The sequence below is a fragment of the Bidens hawaiensis genome, unplaced genomic scaffold, assembly GCF_021521415.1.
Source record: "Bidens hawaiensis isolate Kalapana, Puna unplaced genomic scaffold, B.hawaiensis_p1.1 tig00020030_1, whole genome shotgun sequence".
Lineage (NCBI taxonomy): Eukaryota > Viridiplantae > Streptophyta > Magnoliopsida > Asterales > Asteraceae > Bidens > Bidens hawaiensis.
The window spans coordinates 275,081-288,135 of NW_027493045.1; the positions used below are offsets into that span (position 1 = coordinate 275,081).

A 13,055-nucleotide genomic window follows, 5' to 3' on the forward strand; every position below is an offset into this window, starting at 1 on the left:
GACAATTTGATGAAATCCCGCAATACACGGCTTGATTTCATGCCATATTTCCGTGGGGGGGGGGGGGGAAGGGGGGATCTGCCGACGTGGGAAAGAAGAAAAGGAATAATAATTTTAAAACAAGTTGCAAACTGGTCCCTGATGTTTAGTTGGTTAATGAAGTTGGGTTAGAACATGGTTAAAGGTTGATTTTGCACATTCGCGATAGTTTAAAAATGTTTTATTAAATAACGAACCTAAATCCGATTGATACGTAATGAAATAAATGAAAATAACCTAAAAAGAATTAAATGGATCGGGTTCTCAGGTCCGAAAATTGACGGATGTTACAGTAAACGTGTATAAGTTTGTTGTGGTGACTAAATGTGGGCATAACACCTTATTTTTAAGTCATGTTAGTCCATGATAATTAAAGAAAGAGATATTCATAACTTCATGACATTCACTAAAACATCATTTTATGTAAACATGTGGATTATATTAAGTATTTATAAGGCAACTTATTTTAAAGATGAGAAAATCTCTTAAATTACTAAGTGAATTGTCCTTGATATTTTAGTAAAAAATAACCTTTGTATTATACTTATAATACCAATTAAGATTAGTTAAATCATAAAGGATCAATGTTGAATTACCAGTATTAACCCATACAACTCTTGGACAATTATACAACTCACGTAATAACCATCCTAAGAGTTGGTTTAAATAGATTATGTTGCACGCTCACTTGACAAGTAATTAACCAATTTTATTGGATTAATGTCAACAATCCGTTTTCACAACATTTCCAACATTCCCATTTTAAAATGATCAATTATTACAAATACTTCATTTGGTCCAGGTTCATATTAAGAGTTATGTTTTTATCAACCAAGCCCTCATAAGAATGGCAATTTCTTGGCTTATCATCAAGCTCGGTATTGGTGTCTCTTTTAAGATTTATAATTTATCAACCAAGGCTCACAAGAGTGGAAGTTCCCCGGCTTATCGTCAAGCTCGGCACTTGGTGTCTCTTTCAAGGTTCATATCTTTATTAACCAAGGCCTCACAAGAGTCGCAGTTCCCGGTTTATCATCAAGCTCGGCACTTGGGTATATTTTAAGAGTGTTTAAACATTCCTCATCAAGTGATAAATTACAACACAACCTTTACTTTCTATAAACCAATCACATTAACCAATATTATTAAACTTCAATTAAGATTCAGTATAAACCAAGATGATAATATGGAAGTTTAGCCAATAGTAAGCATAATGTTATACATCAAACTAATAGATACACATATGATCAATTAGAACAATCTAACCAATTTGGATGACTAATCTTTGATGCCAATGCCTTCTTACAAGAGCTTAATCTCCTTGATTTTCAAAGGATGGATGGGATAATTCCCTTATTAATGGTGGTGAAAGAGGCGGGTGAAGTGGATTTAATGCTATTGAAGGTGCATTGAATTTGGAAGATGAGCATTCAAATTATAGGCTGATCTGGGAGCTCAACACGGCCCGTATTGAGTTGGGCACGACCGTGTTGATCAATTTGTCCTATTATATTTAATGTGCGTTGTCATATGGTATATCAGGAGAGAGATCACGACCTTGTTGACCTCTGAACACGGCCGTGGTGAATCCAGAAGAGTCCAACTTTGTCTTTTCTCTTGTACTATCAACATGGGCGTGTGTAGGTTGAACATGAGCCATGTTGAGCTTCAAAATCTTCTATTTTGTACTTTCAACATGGGGTGTGTTGAGGTTAACATGGTCATGTTATGACTTCCCGAATTTTATCTTTTCTTCGTATGTTTATGACATGGCCATGCCTTGATTCACCATGGGGTGTGTTTAGTTCATTTTCATAGTTTTTCTTCGTATATCAGCTCGTTTTATTCTTTAGGGCTACATTTACCTATAGATAGAAATTATAAACATTAGTAGATATTTATTCTAATATAATTGCCGATATTACGCTTATTTGGAGATGTTTTAGTGCCGAAAATATGTATAAATTTATATACATCAGACGTCGCATACTCAAAACACAAAACACACATTTTTACCACGCCGCTTAACGTGACGTGCATAGGGAACCTAGGTGCGCGGCGCGGCTTCCCATCTTTCTCCATGTTTCATTGTTTTGCGTGCCTTGCAATCTGGTTCCTTTCTAGATCCTTTGGGCTCTCAATTGCTAACTCGTTTAACTATGTTTTTCGCTCTTTTTAGCCACTTTTTGAATACCAAGTCCTACAAAACATAAATAGGTTAGTAGTATACAAATTCTACATGAAAAACGAACTAAAACTAATCAAAAAACGATACAAACTATACAAGGGAAATATTGGTATTTAGCAATATATCGGAGGCGGTAGTGATCATTTATGTTTAACTAAGTCCAAACGTTGCACGTCATGTGTATCTTTATTTTTCGAAGCCAATCGGTTATAATCTCTTTGTGTTTTGTCAACCGGTTTATATTGGACGTTGTCTTCATCCTTGTTGTACTCGTAAATTGCACATCCCTCATCTTCAATAATCATGTTATGCAAAATACACATTGTATACATCATCCGTCAAATTTTTTTTTTGGCGCCATTGCTTATGCCTAGTTGGCCATTTTGTGCCACTTTCTTTTAATGACACCAAAACATCTTTCAATATCCTTTCTTGCTGCCTCTTGAACCCCTTAAATTTCTTTCGCTTTTCATCTTGTGGGCACGTGAAGGATTTCACAAACATGGACCTTGATGGATATATCCCGTCACCAAGTTAACAGCCGTGCTTGTATTCGATTCCTGAAACTTGAAAACTTGACTCTGATATCGTACATGATTACATTCTAGGATATTATTGTAAAACCTTGACTGATGGAGGACCGTTAAATCATTATTTATACTGGCAACGCCAAAGAAGGCATGCCAAATCCATAAATTTTGTGAAGCGGCCGCTTATAAAGATATAGTCGGGTTTGCATGATCACTTCGCATACACTAACGACACCAAGCATTGGGACATTTTGCCCACTCCTAATGCATACAATCAATGTTACCAAGCATTCCGGGAAATCCAGGTTTAGCTTCATGCCATTCATATAATTTTGAATGCCACTCCAAGTAGGGTTACGTAAGTATTTCTTGCTATATAACTTAATAATATTTTTGGTGAACTTATAAATACTTTCGCGTACCGTTCTTTGGGACATTTGAAGATACTTGTCTGAAGCATCATTGATCATGTCGTATGCCATATGCCGGATCGCTGCAGTGCACCTTTGTTCTCAATAGATTGTCGACTATTCTTAGAAACAGCAGTTTACAAAATTCGGAAACGTCTCCTAAAATCTTCGCTTGTGAAAGTTGCGTTTTCGGCAAAGTAGTCGTGTGCACCTTTGTGAGCCGACTCGATATTTGCTCGTCGCCAAATAATATATCGACCGTAAACTCTATTGCATGAAGAAAAAAATCTGTATCATCGGATGAAGAAGAAGAATTCACGTTGAAATTTTGAGTTGAAATGATGTTGTTTTGGTTAAAATAGGTTTCTTTAAAATGGTTTAAGAATGCTTTAGTATATATATATGTATGTATTTATAGTAATTATAAATACATTAATTTTTTTTTATTATTTTGGAAAAGAGTCGTTGGCTCCACCACGGTCACAAAGAAAAGGAAATGAGCCACCTGACCATCTTCATGATGGTCAGATCACGCGCGACATGAGGGAGTGGAAGCGGTGTTCAAATGAGGCCAATAGAGGATTTAGGATGCCACGTCGAAACATTAGAGACCCTTCACTGATCCATGCACTCTGGCCTTAGTAGTTAATACCACCATGCTAGAATTCGTTTGATAATATATGCTAGTATTTTACTAAAAGTGTTTAAAAGAAACAATTCACATCCCCATATAAAGAGCATCATCTAGGTTCTTTACGCTTTTAGGATTCTAATCATTTCTCAATCATGATTGGCCCCAAAGATAGATTAAAAAGCAATTCTTATATTCATTTCTTCAACAATCAAAAGTGTAAAAGAAAAGGAAAAAAGACTTTCTCATCTTTGTCCTTTGTATGACCCAAGTTAAACATATATATATATTTTTTTCCACAGGACAACAATCTTCTCTTACATTAACCAACTTTGTTTATCATTGTAAATCTTATCTCGGAATTATAATTCTCAATTTGATTTATATAAGTGTTTTGTGAATACTTTTTTATGCACCATAGTAGAGTAGTAGACATCTGTAACTAGTAAATTGTTATTGTGTCATGTACCATGTAAAGTAATGTAATTTCAAGAATCTACCACGTAATTTTAAGGACTTATGGGCATAACATCTTTTGAGCTTTTGATAATGATGAATAACTATATACACATGTTGTAGGGGTATGGTACTAAACCCGGTTTTACGACCCTAAATTTATTATGTTAGGCTTATTTTATTATATGGACTAATACAATGTTATTGGGCTGAGGGGGTTTTGTGGAGGTAACCCTAACTGGGCTAGGCCCATTAGGGTACCATGATGGTGGCCATGAGGCTCTCTATATAAGGAGGTCTCCACCTCCTTGTTAGTGGGTCATGCTCAATAAGAGCCACCACCCTATTTTTGTGTCTGTAAACAAGAGATCCTCAGGATTTCTTAGCAGTCACCTCCACACCCCCGAAAAGCCATTGCAGGTCTCAAGCAATCGAAGAAGAAGATCAAGTCGCGGTTCGTTCATCTCGAAATCCGTGGAAACATCGTCATGGATCAGGTCAGATTCATTTCATGCTTCGACATTGGCGCCATCCGTGGGACGGCAACGAACTACCCTTCGATTTTCGTCTCGGCTGTCAGATCTCTCCCAGGAAAAACCCAGATCTGGAAGTTTACAGAAAAAGGCTTCAAGGCTTGTTCTATTAAAGCTCAAAAAGATCCATAGATCTAAAAGAGGCTTCCAGATCTGTGCAAAAAAGAAACTACCTGATTCGGATGATCAAGCCTCCGGATCTGTGATGGTTTTAAATTCTCTCCGCTACGAGCTTCGGATCTATCTAGATCTGATTTACAGATCTAGATCTAGATTACAGACCTGGATTTTAGGTTTAAAATTACAGATCTCTCAAATTGTAGATCCAAAAATTACCAGACTTCCGCCGCCATGCACGCGCGCTCGCGGATTCTCACTCCGCAGCCATGCATGTGCCACCGCAGGAACCACCATGCGGGTTTCGCGCAAAAGACCTCCACCATGTGGGTTTTGCGCAGAAGACTGCCACCATGCATGCTCGCTGGCGGGTCACCATTCCGCCGACATGCGTGAGCGCAACTCTCCGCCATGCACGCGCGCCCGCGAGTCACCACTCCGTCGCTGTGCATGCGCACATAAGGCCACGCGCCAAACTTAAAGGTTGGGAATCCTCATAAACCCATAAGACCAAGCGCCAAACTTAAAGGTTGGGAATCCTCATAAACCCATAAGGCCAAGCGCCAAACTTAAAGGTTGGGAATCCTCATAAACCCATAAGGCCAAGCGCCAAACTTAAAGGTTGGGAATCCTCATAAACCCATAAGGCCAAGCGCCAAACTTAAAGGTTGGGAATCCTCATAAACCCATAAGGCCACGCGCCAAACTTAAAGGTTGGGAATCCTCATAAACCCATAAGGCCAAGCGCCAAACTTAAAGGTTGGGAATCCTCATAAACCCATAAGGCCACGCGCCAAACTTAAAGGTTGGGAATCCTCATAAACCCATAAGGCCAAGCGCCAAACTTAAAGGTTGGGAATCCTCATAAACCCATAAGGCCAAGCGCCAAACTTAAAAGGTTGGGAATCCTCATAAACCCATAAGGCCACGCGCCAAACTTAAAGGTTGGGAATCCTCATAAACCCATAAGGCCAAGCGCCAAACTTAAAGGTTGGGAATCCTCATAAACCCATAAGGCCACGCGCCAAACTTAAAGGTTGGGAATCCTCATAAACCCATAAGGCCACGCGCCAAACTTAAAGGTTGGGAATCCTCAAACCCATAAGGCCATGCGCCAAACTTAAAGATTGGGAATCCTCATAAACCCATACGGCTTCGCGCCGAATACAAGACCGAACGCGGCTCCGCTCCGCTCAACACGTCGTCATAATTAAACCTATTAACACAAGCCACGTCACATGCGCGCCACCGCGGGTCAACCATTCCGCCATTCTACATGCGCGCCGCCATGATGCTTGAGCGCAGTCGCATATCACATGCTCATGCACCACTTATGCTCGCGCATCACATATGCTCACGCATATTACATATGCTTACGCATCACATGCTCACGCATATCACATCAGCGCACGCAACATCTGCGCATGGCGCATGACACAAAGTCTACGCGCACGCGCATGCAACATCTGCGCGTGGCGCATGACACAGTCTACGTGCACGCGCATACAACATCTGCGCGTGGCGCATGACACAAAGCCAAAGCCTATGCGCAAGCGCATCTGCGCGTGACACAAAGCCAAAACCTATGCGTAAGCGGCACAACAAATGAGAATAGTCTAATCCCAAATCAGGATAAGGACAACTTTATTTAGCAGCAATGAACTAGGGGACTATCGTGGTATACCACCATTACATTATCGCGATGGAAGACATCCGAATCTTAGGGCGGGAGCCTAACAATATCCCAAACGACCACGCGCTAATTTGATATGTTTTTGCAGGTTCGGCTACGAGTCGCACAAGCACATATGACATTATTATTATCTGGCCGACTGCGCCTCCATTATTATTTTGAAAACAAGCTGGGATAGTCATCATGCGTAGAAGAGGCCCTTGTAGGCCAGTCATTATCGTCATATTATAGCTCATAAGCCGCAACGTGCGCAAGCTTCATTATTTTATAGCTCGTAAGTCGCCTCGCGCGCAAACTATTGAGCATCATTATCGAGATGCGCGCTCTATCTTTTATCAGGCCTCGCGCCACTATCGTAAGTCGACATTGCGCGCAAGCTTCATTATTTTATAGCTCGTAAGTCGCCTCGCGCGCAAGCTTCATTATTTTTATAGCTCGTAAGTCGCCTCGCGCGCAAGCTTCATTATTTTTATAGCTCGTAAGTCGCCTAGCGCGCAAGTTTCATTATTCTTATAGCTCGTAAGCTACCTCGCGCGCAAACTATTAAGCATCATTATCGAGATGCGCGCTCTATCTTTTATCAGGCCTCGCGCCACTATTGTTATGATGCGTGCTATATCTTATTCATGCCAGTGCACCATCATTATCATAAAAATCACAACATGTCACCATCATGGAGAAAACCTCCCAAAACTCAAAGACAATAAAGACAAGGCCGAAGAAAAGGGAAAAAAAACCGCCTCATTTCCTAACACACCTTATAAAGTCCAGCGCTCCACCTAAACGCTTGCACGCCTAGGAGCAACACTGGACTTGGGGGGCTTGTAGGGGTATGGTACTAAACCCGGTTTTACGACCCTAAATTTATTATGTTTGGCTTATTTTATTATATGGACTAATACAATGTTATTGGGCTGAGGGGGTTTTGTGGAGGTAACCCTAACTGGGCTAGGCCCATTAGGGTACCATGATGGTGGCCATGAGGCTCTCTATATAAGGAGGTCTCCACCTCCTTGTTAGTGGGTCATGCTCAATAAGAGCCACCACCCTATTTTTGTGTCTGTAAACAAGAGATCCTCAGGATTTCTTAGCAGTCACCTCCACACCCCCGAAAAGCCATTGCAGGTCTCAAGCAATCGAAGAAGAAGATCAAGTCGCGGTTCGTTCATCTCGAAATCCGTGGAAACATCGTCATGGATCAGGTCAGATTCATTTCATGCTTCGACACATGTAATACGGACCTTACGCATTAATGTTTGAAGGATAAACTTACGAAAAACTTATTTGTTTAATAGAAAACTAAATAAACAATGTAAAAATGTTAAAGAGTTGAAATATGTTGAAAGCTTAAAAATTATAAGCTTTGATTTAAGCTGGAACCAAAGGTGGCATCCCAACGACATGTTATTCGATTTTCCTATTTGTAACAAAAACTGATCATGTGTCAGCTTCTCCATTTGAAGGCAAAACGCATTTTACACATGATTGAAAAAGGTAAGGTAAACCGACAAAGTAATGAAAGGTCAAGTCTTAAAAATATGGCTTGAAAAGATTGGTATAGTTTTTCATTTTTAGGTTTTGTGGTTGTTATTTACTTGTTTTCTTTAGCGTCTTGCTAATCGGGTCGTTTTTCAATGAAAGTCGTCGCTTGAAAAATAAAATTGACGAAGTAACATTTTGGGAGCTATATTACATAGTATTTAAAAAATTATACTTTTAGTTTTTTGGGAATTAATAAGAAGACATGGTAAATACATTGGAGCAATTTGAGACTTACAAAAAATTGTAATATTTAAGATTTGATGAACCATTAAATTAGATAAACATCAACCATGTACTCAAAACCACACTAGACCTTTCATTTGTATGGAGAACATTACATGACCTGTCTAGTTGATTACTATAGAACTACTTATATTTTAATAATTTGACTCGTCCACAGGAAAAGAAAACTAAAATCTCATCTACTGGCTCCAGATTGATTAACTAATGGTTTCATATTTTGTGATTAACTAATGGTTTCATATTTTGAGTCATCAGACCGTCAATGAGATATCAAATGTCTCAATAAGTCTCATACTCTTGTTTCTTTTAACAAAATACATACTGTGAATTGGGCTTGTATTTATAGTTATTGAAAATGGACTTGAGTTGTTTATAATTTAAAAATGACCTAATCCCTCACTACATAATTTTTAGATAAGTTTCGGGGCCGCCAAGAACAACCCTCAAATGACGGCCAAGCCTTGTATCCTCTTCCAGACCACAATATAAGGGGGTGTTTGGGATTCTTTATGAAAACTCCTTATAACTTTTCAGTAAGTTATAAAACCGTAACTCATTAGCTTTTCCATCTCACGTAGAAACAATCCCAAACAAAAAGTGAAAAAAATATAAATTGATGAAAATAAGCAAAATCCCACTAAATTGTTTTTACATTATTTAGACCCCTAGTATGGTATGAACCTACGAATGGGCCACATGTTTAGAGTTGACCAGAAGGTCAGATCAAATTAAATGACACATACTTACCAGATGCAGAAGCAGTTTCCCCTCCTCCTTCCTCTACACATCCAAACCAAACCCACCCCAGTTTTCTCTCACACACGCACTCTCATCTTCAACAAACCGATACTTGCTGTCTATCAATATCAATATTATTATAATGAATATGTATTTTATTTGGACTTGATTCATCCTGGAAATTACTAACAACATTTAATTTTGCACATCAAATTCAATCATTCTGTCTTACTTTCATTTTATTATTAACTCTAATATTATATTAACTATTTGTAATTTTTTGTTTTAATGCATGTAGATCTTATCAAATGTCTCTGGCTTCTTATTATGTTAAACCTTTGTATTACACAGGTTATATAAATGTTTTTTTAAAATAACATATCAAATATTTCTCAAAGACTTCTTATACAAGACTTAGAACACAATCATAATATTTACCAAATTAAAGAAAATCATTATTATTTAATAGGAGAGAGACGTGAAATCAAATCCTCAGATGTCGATAGGTGCCATCCAATATTTATTAGGAAGTGATGCGAGATAACCAACTTTTAGGTGGCCTAAAAAGCCGATGTGTGCCACTCATTATTTTTATTTATTAGATATAGAAGATTTAAGGAGGCAGTGGCTTTTTTGAAGTAGATCTAATAAAATGTTGTTTATAAAGATGTGTTGATCATGTGATGGAAGTAATCAACTAACTATATTTAATTTATGTTTGCCTTCATCTATTGAGCTTTAACTGTATGTAAAGCTTGTTAACTACACTCCATTACTGGACAGGCTGATCTTTTGCATTCTGGCTCAATCTCGTTTGGGAGATTTGAATCCGAATCGTTATCTTGGGAAAGAAGATCAATTTTTTCACATAATAAATATCTCGAGGAAGTTGAAAAGTGTTCAAAGCCAGGATCAGTTACAGAAAAGAAGGCTTATTTTGAAGCTGAGTTCAGACGGAAAGCCCTTCTGAAGCAACGTTCTTCTGAATGTCAAGACGGTGTAGAGTCAGCTAGAAATAATGATCCGCATGGTTATGAAGAATATGGTGATTGTAATGAGAGTCCTTGCAGTTATAATCCTTCAGAATGCAATACAGAAACCGAAAGTCAGCATCATGAAAAAGTAGATGTATGCTTTGATGAAGATACTGTAACTCAACATTGGGAAACTCAAAGTTGTGAGTTTCATCCTCAGGACGTGCTTGGTGAAACGCATCAAAGTGAAAATGATAATGTAGCTGGAAATACTGAACAAAGTATTGGGTTGACCGTCGTTGACCATGTAGTACCTGTGGACGTGCCATCAGAAGCCAAAGATGAGTCATCGCTTGTTTGTCAAACAACCAAGAAGGACCATGATAGCATTTGCTCCGCACCACAGACAGCATTTTCTCCCAAGGTAAATCCATGCATCCGTCATTAGATACGTCATACGAATTTATATTATGTTATGTGTTTGCAATGCTTGACTTGTACTGGTATTAGGTAAAGCCTGAAGCAGAAAAGAAACTTGTAAAGTCAACATTAAAGACTCGGGTCAATGTTGATAATTCACAAAAGATGGTTCTTAATGGAACATCCAAAGGCTCAATGAAGCCTAGAGCTAGTGAAAGCAAAGTTTTACCTGTAAAGAAAACCGAAAAGAAGTCACCCCAACCTGCTAGCCCCTTGATTGGCTCAAGAGTGAAAACTTTGAAAGCAGAGGTGAATAACAACTCTCTTAAAATTATATGCTATAACATTTTTTGTATGTGGTATCTTATTTCATTGAATATATTTGTGAAGGAATTACGAGCTGAAAAGGAAGTCAAAGTCAAAGCTCAGCTTCCATTGCCACAGAAGTCTCTTCCGGGAGTGCGTCAGACTATTAACCGGTTTGTGATAATAGTTAACATTTTATAATGAATTATTGAAAACTCTTTAGTGTATTCTTAACATATATTCATCTTTTGTTGACTTTTTTCCAGGTCAAAACAGACTGTTAATCCAACTAGAACTCACATGGTTCAGAGTGCTACTGATTTTGGTTTCAAGACTGGTCAAAGAGCCGAAAATAGGAAAGAGGCAAGAATCTATCTTTTATGTTAGTTTATAGTTTATAGCTCATATGTTCTTTTTTTTAATCTTAGTTTTGTCAAACATATCACAGTTTTATACAAAAATTGTGGAGAAAACGCATGCTAAAGAGATGGAGATTAACAAATTTGAAGCAAAAACACTGGTATGATAATGAACCAAACAATATTATTCCATTTCCAAATAAGTTCTACAATTACATGTGGTTGAACAGTTGCAGGAAAAACAAGTAGCCGAGATGAAGCAATTCAGAAAAAGCCTCAACTTTAAAGCAAAACCGTTGCCTTCTTTCTACATCGATCAACCCAAGGTTCCTTTTATAACAATTCGGAAACCTTTTATAATAATTACTAAGAAACAATAATTTGACATATATACAACGCAATTCACAGGTTACACCAATTACCAAGACAACAAATCAGCCACGACCCCGTTCACAAGCAATGGCTACTCGACCAATCAAGTCTTCTGTTCCATTAAACGCTAGACCGAGCTCGTCAACTACATCGACCAATAGGATCCGTGTTCCTGAAAGTGTTGGGAGAAATAATGTAGCTGAAAAGAAAGATACAAAATCAAGTAAACCAAAAGATCCGATACCAAGAAGGAGAGACATGATGAAAAGAAATGTGAAAGGAGTTCACACGTGGAACGGTCCTAAAGCTGGTGTTGTGTCTTGAAGCAACTTTTGATGTGTTGTATTAAGGTAGATAAAATACGTGGTTTTGTAACTACAAATATGTCTGTCTTGGTAGCTTTACTTTTAGTAGTTATGTGTAGAAGTGAGCTAGAGTGGTCAAATTCCGAGCTATCATACAATAATGACCGGTACTTCGTCTGTGTAAACATCCTAGATTGCTTTGGGTTTGCCCATTCTAGTTGTTGGAAAATACAAAACAAAAAAATTCAGTCTTTTACTATTGTTTGATCAACTAGGCGGCTGCAGGTTGGAGGGTTGGGTCAAGTACAAAACAAAAAACTCATCAACTAGCTCATAGCTTACTTGTCATCTGTATACAGACGGTGGGTATAAATGTGTAATGTTGATATCATTTGGCACACTGTAATATCTTTATGAGAAGTATGAAAACTATTTCTTTTTCAAGTCTGGCAAGTGGTAACTAAGGTTATTAGTTCACGATTAACAGTTTTCTTGAAATTGCCATCCTTGGTTATGTTTATTTTGGTGGCAGAACCAGAATTTATTAGTAAGATGGTCATGACAAAGTTCTCTTCTTTTTTTACTACATCTAACAAGTCCAAGACATGTTTGTGGACCCTCTTGAGTCTTGACCCTCTTCTGGTTACGCCTCTAGTTACACTGGTATAACTAATATTTTGGGGTGTCGAGTCGATGCCAAAAAGAAACCAAAGCTTAAGTTAACAAACTTCGAGTTTAGTTCAGTCAGGATTTAAGCTCCTCCCACCACTTGCATGCTAGAGATGATGAAACTTGAGTTTGTAACAACAATTTTCTATTTTACTAAAAATTTCTTACTCCCTGATCTCACAATTTGCTCACAGAATTCCAGGTTTTTATCCATTAAGCGTGACTTTTTTCACAAACATGTTATACATAGTTATTGTAAAAGCCAGTGGAGGCCATGGGATTGACTTGGGCAGTGGAGGCCACGTGATATAAACGAACAGTCAAAGTTTCACTTGTTGTTTAGCATAATTACATCACATACGTATGTACGTACACACATACCTACAAACTATGATTGTTAGGGATACGTATAACTGATTTCGTTGAAAACTTGTGAAACTCACCAACTATTCGTAGTTGGCCCTTTTTAACATGCTTTTCAGGTATACCAGAGTTGTAATGAGATGTTATGTGCCATGTGATGAAGTGGT

At 38.1% G+C, this 13,055-nt stretch overlaps 1 protein-coding gene across 1 annotated transcript; it reads left to right on the forward strand.

Moving 5' to 3' along the window:
• Positions 1 to 9,069: 9,069 nt before the first annotated feature.
• LOC143559757 (protein WVD2-like 7) lies at positions 9,070 to 12,026 on the forward strand. The gene is made up of 8 exons (XM_077048234.1): positions 9,070 to 9,099; positions 9,904 to 10,518; positions 10,605 to 10,823; positions 10,905 to 10,993; positions 11,087 to 11,183; positions 11,269 to 11,340; positions 11,416 to 11,505; positions 11,588 to 12,026. Exons 1-8 carry the CDS (start codon positions 9,070 to 9,072, stop codon positions 11,873 to 11,875), a joined length of 1,500 nt encoding a protein of 499 aa, XP_076904349.1. The 3' UTR covers positions 11,876 to 12,026.
• The last annotated feature ends 1,029 nt before the right edge of the window (positions 12,027 to 13,055 follow it).